Source organism: Myotis daubentonii, chromosome 3 (assembly GCF_963259705.1).
Source record: "Myotis daubentonii chromosome 3, mMyoDau2.1, whole genome shotgun sequence".
NCBI classification, from domain to species: Eukaryota; Metazoa; Chordata; class Mammalia; order Chiroptera; family Vespertilionidae; genus Myotis; species Myotis daubentonii.
Genome location: NC_081842.1, coordinates 66,759,366 through 66,767,601, shown reverse-complemented (window position 1 = coordinate 66,767,601; position 8,236 = coordinate 66,759,366). Strand labels below are relative to the sequence as shown.

The window sequence follows — 8,236 nt, the reverse complement described above, 5'->3', positions numbered from 1 at the left end:
TACACTTGCTAACAACTCACGTTAAGCTATAAGGACATTTTCCTCCACAAGCTCAGGCAAGCAAACACGTCCTTTTTAAAGTTTATGATGCTAAAAATACAGACGCTGCATTTGAACAGTGGAACAGGAACAGTTCCTGTGGCTGATCCTGCTGGGATAAATGCTTTAGTGAACTGATTAGCAACCCAAGAGAAATAAAAGAAGGAAGTACAAACTAAAAAAGAAGTCCTTTAATCCAAGGAAAACCTGACAGAACAACCATGTAGATGCATGTGCATGTGGGTGGGTGGTGCTAACAGACCTGTATGGACCATGGGCATTCCATCCTAAGCACGGCGCTGGCTTGTGTTCCCTGGACACCAAGGACTCTTACACGAGGGCGAGTATCTGACGCTGGACCACCAGAGTCACGGTGGGGCCAGCGCCTGGAAGTCCGGAAGGATTTCAGCTACCTTCTTACGGAGTTGCTCTCGCCTTTCTTCTCTTAATCTTTCCTCTTTCATAAATTTTGCAAACTTCTTCCATGTCTGAAATGTGATCCAGAGAATCCTCCTTTAAGAATAAAAAGGAAAAAAATGTAAAATATTAAGGAAAAGTTGACTTTCCATCTGAAGCACATGTAAGAATAATCCTTATGTGAATAAAACATATTAATAAGGTATGTAAATCACTACTGGAATTCAGGCTGAGAAATGCTGTAAAGAAGAGAAAGCCACAGAAGTGGATGGGAGTGACCAACAGGTTCTTTTACTTTCCCTTAGGTAGCCAGGGAAGGCCTGTGTGAGGAGGTGACACTCCTGTGCCTACACAACAATCTGTACACCACAGAACGTGGAGGCATCTGCCACATTAAGCTCATAGGAAATGACAGACACCCAGTCACCAAAGAAGGACAGACCATTTGTTTACTCTCAAAGGGAAGTGCGTAATAAAATTTAGGGCATTTCTATCCAAAATGCTTAAAATCACACGAAACGAAGGAAAACTTACACCTTATTCCTCAAGGAATTTAGATTAAATAAGACATCACTGTATTACAAACATTAATATGGCATACTGTGTGATTTGAATTACATAAAATTCCAAACCAGGCAAAACTAAACTATATAGCCTTGAAGGCTGCATGCTTGGAAGGCAAAAGTGAAGAAACAAAAAGGCAAGACATGCTGCTCACAAAGCTCAGGAGTAGTTCACCTTGAGGAGGAAGGGCTGGCCCTTGGGCAGAAGCCAGCGGGACTCTGGGGGCCATCAGTGTCCTACTTCTGGACCTCAGTGGTGATGACATGGATGTCCCCTTTATAGTAATTCATTAAGCTGGACTTGCATGACTTAAGCACTTTTCTGTATTAGTGTTATATTTCACAATAATGTTAAAAAATGAACTTACAAACCTATGTGACATAAAGAATACATACATTTGCTTAAGTGTGTTCATGTACTTCTCATAATTTTATTCTCCTGCCAGTCCCTGTGAAGCAGAGAAGATGGGCACCCTCCTCATTTTAAAGACAGGTCCCTGGAGTTCCAGGGGGATGGTTACTATCCTGTTTTCATCACCGAGTCAGCGGGTGAGCTGGAACACCTCTGCTGGTATCGCTGAATGCCCAGCTCTCCTAGCCTCCACTTCCTCTTTCTGGACATGTTCCAGGTACAGAATATATTGCAGGGCAATTATGCAGTCAAAGAGTGACTTTCCTCAGAGATCAGACCCTCACCTGTCACTGTGCTCCACGGCAATCTTGTGCTTGCTCTGAGAATCGATCCGGGCCTCCCTGACCATGTTAAGCCAGGCCCTGCAAATCTTCTTTTGAAGAAAATGCATACACAGTGTTTGTACTTCTTCCTCCAGGTCAGTCAGGTACTGGGGATGAGGAAAGGAACAGAAATGAGTCAAATAATGTCACAGACAAAGAATTAGAGCAGATAAACAGTACAAAAGAGAAAGAATAGAAACAAATACAAGACAAAGGAACAAAGGACACTGGAGGCATAAAGAGAAAATGTGGCAGCCAAGCAAACAGCCTCTGTAATGTCTGAAGGAAATAATGGAACCAGAGGGGGGAAACAGTAACAATATCAAGGGGGTAGATTTCTAGTAAAATCACTTGAGCAATTACGGGATAAGAAACAAGTATAAAATCAAAAGTTGATATAATGACACATAATTTATAGAGACAGTGTGAAAAGAAATAGGCTTAAGATTTTATATTAACAAAAAGTTAATTTGACATTCCGCATTCATTTCTAAGCAATGCATTAGATTGACTATTTTATATTGTTCTTGAAAAAACAATGACTGGACATTCTGGATTGCATCTAATTTTCTTACAGGGATTAAGCAGACACGTATTCAAAGCTCCCTTCCTGTGCCTTACCCGCTGCCAGCTCCGGAGGACTCTCCTAAGCAACGTTTGGGAATAGCATTGATCGGCCAGGGCCGTCTTCCTAGCCAGGCTCTCCTGACTGCAACGGAACCAGCTCAGCAGGCATTTCCTCTGTAGGGCCAAAGAATGATGTTCTTCGGCCACCTATATCATTTTATAAATAAGAGAAGGAAATTATTCCTTGTATTGTAGATCACTTAAGGAAACACACATTCATTGCCTTGGCAAATGATGCTTCAAACCACATGTGGAGAGAGTATCTTAAGGACATTCAGCCTATGTCCCTAAAGCTTTGACTACTGACTCTATTTTATGGGGGTTTTAGATTCATCGCATGCATAGCCTTTCAGTGCTGACTCCCTGAAGACCACAGTGACTGGCTGGTTATCAGGAAAATGAAATAAACAGCCTCCAAAGCCATTATTTCACTTGCACCGAGTTTTGAAGTGGGTGGCTGGCAATGTTCTCAGTTTGTTCTGTTGGAGCTCAGACAGCAACTCCATAACAAACCTCTCTTTTTTTATGTACTTAACCACTGTCTAATTGAGGAAATGCCAATACTTTCAATTAGTTTTGTAGAATGAGCTGTCACCAGCACTGAAATTTAGACATTATCAATAAACCACAGAACCATCTGATAGAAAAATAACATGATGAATAATTTAATGTCTTACCAACGTAAAAGGTCAGAGCAAAATTCTTTCAAAATAAACATACAACTCAGTTTATAGATTTTAAAAAGTGTTATATTCTTTCAAGAGGTAAGAGGAAAAAATCCTTCCCCCTTTGTTCTCTCCAATTACATATTTTTCTAAGCCTGTCTAGCCACCCAGCATTATGAATGTGATTGACCCAAACCAAACTCTTGGCAGTCATAATTCTTGGTCAAAATGAGCATTATAAGAGGTCTCTGTGGCACCTGAGATGCTGCCTGTCCTGATTTCTGTCTGGGGACCAAAAGGCAAAGGCAGCCAGAAACCATAGCCTCCTCCCCTCCCTTCTCTTCATCCTCTGGGAAAACGGAAACAACCAGAAAGAAAACGATTCTCAGAAGGCTCCTTAAAAGTTCTAAAAATGGTTGTTGGAATAAATGGAATATAGCATGAGAAAGAGAAAATTCTGAAATGTCTAAATTAAATTACAGTGACCGGGAAGTGAAAGACAGAACGTTAGCCTGTTAATGACTGCTCACATTCCTCCCATTGCCTGTTGGAGCTTCAGGTTAACTTCCAGGTGGCTATTTCCACAGGTTATTTCTACCAGGCACCACTTAACTCAGTGGTTCTCAACCTTGGCTGCACATTAGAATCACCTGGGAATCTTTTTAAAATCCTCATTTCTGGGCCTCATCCTCCGGAAATTCTGTTTCTTTGTTACTAATATTGTGGCACCAACCCATAACAAAGAAACAGAATTTCTGGAGGATGAAGCCCAGAAATCAGGATTTTAAAAAGATTCCCAGGTGATTCTGATATGCAGCCAAGGTTGAGAACCACTGACTGACTCCAGGAGCCTCGGCTTGTGTGCACGTGTGTGCACTCTCCAGACTTGCCCACAGCCAGTCTACAGGAGGGAACATTTCTCTATGCTGATCCCGCTCCCCCTTCTCCCCCTTCTTTGCCTGCAGCTAATGAGAATTCTTTCAGATTACCTTTCTTCCACCTTCCCTCTGCTCCATGTACAGAAATGCTTGCAAGACTCTGGGACCATGGGCACACTGTTCTCCTTGGCCATGCTCCTGGTGATTTGGAGTCTATGCTGCTTTTGGCTAGCATTTTGGACCAATAAACCTTATTTAAAAACATAGTTGTCATGGAAGTTAATTTTATTTTATATACTTTTAAAATTGTTTTATTGCTTAAAGTATTACAAAGAGTATTATATATGTCTCCTTTTTTTTTCTCCCCTTGACCTTCCCCTGGCCTCCCATACCCCCCTAGTGTCTTGTGTCCATTGGTTTTGCTTATATGCATGCATACAAGTCCTTCAGTTGATCTCTTACTCACCCCCCCCAACCCTCCCCGGCCTACCCGCTGTAGTTTGACAGTTTGTTCGACGTTGCTCTGCCTCTGTATCTATTTTTGTTCATCAGTTTATAATGGTCTTAATTATCCATAAATGAGTGAGATCATGTGGTATTTTTCTTTCATTGACTGGCTTATTTCACTTAGCATAATGCTCTCCAGTTCCATCCATGGTAAGAATTCCTTCTTTTTTACAGCAGCATAGTATCCCATTGTGTAGATGTACCACAGTTTTCTAATCCATTCATCTGCTGATGGGCACTTAGGCTGTTTCCAAATCTTAGCTATGGTAAATTGTGCTGCTATGAACATAGGGGTGCATATATCCTTTCTGACTGGTGTTTCTGTTTTCTTGGGATATATTCCTAGAAGTGGGATCACTGGGTCAAATGGGAGTTCCATTTTTAACTTTTTGAGGAAACTCCATACTGTCTTCCATAGTGGCTGCACTAGTCTGCATTCCCACCAGCAGTGCACGAGGGTTCCTTTTTCTCCACATCCTCTCTAGCACTTGTCGTTTGTTGATTTGTTGATAATAGCCATTCTGACAGGTGTGAGATGGTACCTCATTGTTTTGATTTGCAGTTCTCAGATGACTAGTGACTTTGAGCATGTTTTCATATGTTTCTTGGCTTTCTGAATGTCCTCTTTTGAAAAGTGTCTATTTAGGTCCTTTGCCCATTTTTTGATTGGATTGTTTTTCTTCCTTTTGTTAAGTTGTATGAGTTCCCTATAAATATTGGAGATTAAACCCTTATTGGTGACAACATTGGCAAATATGTTCTCCCATGCAGTGGGCTTTCTTGTTGTTTTGTTGATGGTTTCTTTTGCTGTGCAGAAACTTTATATTTTGATGTACTCCCATTTGTTTATTTTCTCTTTAGTTTCCAATGCCCTAGGACAGCCGTGGGCAAACTACGGCCCGCGGGCCGGATCTGGCCCGTTTGAAATGAATAAAACTATTGGAAAAAAAGACCGTACCCTTTTATGTAATGATGTTTACTTTGAATTTATATTAGTTCACACAAACACTCCATCCATGCTTTTGTTCCAGCCCTCCGGTCCAGTTTAAGAACCCATTGTGGCCCTTGAGTCAAAAAGTTTGCCCACCCCTGCCCTAGGAGCTGTATCGGTGAAGAAATTGCTTCGGCTTATGTCTGAGATTTTGTTGCCTTTGGATTCCTCTAGTATTTTTATGGTTTCCCGTCATACATTTAAGTCCTTTATCCATTTTGAGTTTATTTTTGTGTATGGTGTAAGTTGGTGGTCTAGTTTCATTTTTTTTACATGTATCTGTCCAATTTTCCCAACACCATTTATTGAAGAGACTGTCTTGACTCCATTGTATGTTCTTGCCTCCTTTGTCAAATATTAATTGAGCATATTGGCTCGGGTCGATTTCTGGGCTCTCTATTCTATTCCATTGATCTATATATCTGTTCTTGTGCCAGTACCAGGCAGTTTTGAGAACAGTGGCTTTGTAATACAGCTTGATATCTGGTATTGCGATCCTACCTACTTTGTTCTTTCTCAGGATCGCTGCAGCGATTTGGGGTCTTTTTTTATTCCAGATGAATTTTTGGAGAGTTTGTTCTAGGTCTGTGAAATATGCCGTTGGTATTTTAATAGGAAGTGCGTTGACTTTATAGATTGCTTTGGGTAGTATGGACGTTTTAATGATGTTGATTCTACCAATCCAAGAACATGGTATGTTCTTCCATCTGTTTATGTCTTCCTCTATCTCTTTTTTCAATGTCCTGTAGTTTTCTGAGTAGAGGTGTTTTACCTCCTTAGTTAAGTTTATTCCTAGGTATCTTAATTTTTTTGGTGCGATGGTAAATGGGATTGTTTTTTTAGTCTCTCTTTCTGTAAGTTCACCATTGGCGTATAGAAATGCCATAGATTCCATGGCGTTAATTTTGTATCCTGCTACATTGCCAAATTCATTTATTAAGTCTAATAGTTTTTTGATGGAGTCTTTAGGGTTTTTTATGTACAATATCATGTCATCTGCGAATAAGGACAGTTTTACTTCTTCTTTTCCAATCTGGATGCCTTTTACTTCTTCTTCTTGTCTAATTGCAATGGCTAATACTTCCAGTACTATGTTGAACAGGAGTGGTGAGAGTGGGTAGCCCTGTCTTGTTCCTGTTCTTGGAAGTTAATTTTATTTGTTTAACAAGCACATGTGAGTTTAAGGGAAAATGCTAAATAATCCTTCTGAAGAAAGTGATAGAAACAAACGAGGAATTATGTAACTGGACCCTTCTTCTTCCTTAATTTTTTCTATCCCTTCCTGGAAGCCAACTCTGATGGGTGAAGAAGCCATCCCTTCCTCTTACTGCCCTCCAGAACTTTCCATTTTACTTTTTATTTTTTTAACTTTCAACTGGTGCCTGGCACCTACATGACCCTCTGATTTCTACGCAGCACAAAGGCTGCCAGAATGGGCAGGATTCTTGGAAGAAGATGGTGATGAGCTCTTCCAGCTTTGTAACCAATGCGCTGTGACTCTGAGCTAGCAGTTCTCTTCTCTAGGGCTTAGTTCCCTTGTCTAAAAAGTGAAGGAGATGCAGAGGACTACGAATGTTCTAAAATTCTATCTTGTTGTGATAGACTGAAGAGTGGCCCTTCAGGGATAGCCTTGCCCTGATCCCTGGAACCTGTAAGTAGGTGACCTTACATGGTAAAAGGGATTTTGCAGATGTGATTAAGTGAAGGATCTTAAAATGGTGAGAATATCCTGGATTATACGGGAGAGTCCTAAATGTAATCACAGGGTCCTTATAAGAGGGAGACAGGAGGATCAGGAAGAGATTAGAGTGATCTGAGGAAGAGGCTGTGAGCAGTGGAATGCAGGTGACTGTTAGACACTAAAAACAGTAAGGAGCCATTCTCCCCTTGGAACCTCCAGAAGGAACTTGTCCCACACTCAGTTTGACCTTATCCTAGTAGGTCTGGTTTTGGACTTCTGACCTCCAGAATTTTAGGATAATAAATTTGTGTTGTTTTAAGTCACTAAGGTTGTAGTCAATTGTTATAACAACAACAGAAAACAAATACACTGGTATGACTAGAGAGGTGATTCTCAAAATATGGTGCTCGGACAACTTGTATCAAAATCCCCTGGGCTACCTTTTAAACATGCAGAGTCCCTGATACACACTCCCCTTCTCACTCCCCACCCCAGTCAACAACCCAGACTTACTGAAAATACTTGGAGGTGGGACCAGGAAAGTGCATTTTTGTAAGTTCTCCAGATGGTTGTATGATCAAGAAATTTTAGAAATGCTGGTTTCAGATCTGTGATTTTCTGTTTTTATTTTAAGTGGGTTTTTCTATATTTAAAGCCTATAATTGTTATTTTGAGCTCAAATTCCTGTTTCTATTTTTACATTCTTCTGCATAATTTTTAAAAATTTTAATTTGATTATTTACCCATAAATTCTATTTTGTTTCTAAATTTCATACCTTTCTTGATTTTACTCCATCAAAAACAAGGACCAAAAAAAGAAGAGCTAATCCTTGACTACCTTTCCTTTGTGTATTATAGTTGACAATAAAGAAATAGATAAAAGCCAGATAAAACTAGGAGCACTCAACTGGATAGCAAATTATCTGATATGACCAATCTTTGTGGTTATATATTACTAGAGGTCCAGTGCACAAAATTCATGCACTAGGTGGGGTCCCTAGGCCTGGCTGGCGATCAGGGCTGATCGGGTTCCTTGCCTATCTGCCTCCTATGTCTGTCATCACCCACCCCCAGTTCCCCATCCCATCCTGGGGGGAGGGACCTGGGAGGTGGGCCACCAGCCCCAAGGAGGG

At 40.7% G+C, this 8,236-nt stretch overlaps 1 protein-coding gene across 2 annotated transcripts in view; it reads right to left on the bottom strand.

Moving 5' to 3' along the window:
* Window positions 1–208: 208 nt before the first annotated feature.
* Window positions 209–8,236, bottom strand: part of CCDC191 (coiled-coil domain containing 191) — an 84,753-nt gene continuing 76,725 nt past the window's right edge. For both annotated transcript variants that reach the window (XM_059687801.1, XM_059687802.1), the window contains 3 exons: window positions 2,376–2,528; window positions 1,716–1,861; window positions 209–552 (listed from right to left, as the gene is read on the bottom strand). In XM_059687801.1, the coding sequence (XP_059543784.1) occupies window positions 408–552; window positions 1,716–1,861; window positions 2,376–2,528 (444 nt within the window). In that variant the 3' untranslated portion in view covers window positions 209–407. The remainder of the gene's footprint in view (window positions 553–1,715; window positions 1,862–2,375; window positions 2,529–8,236) is intronic.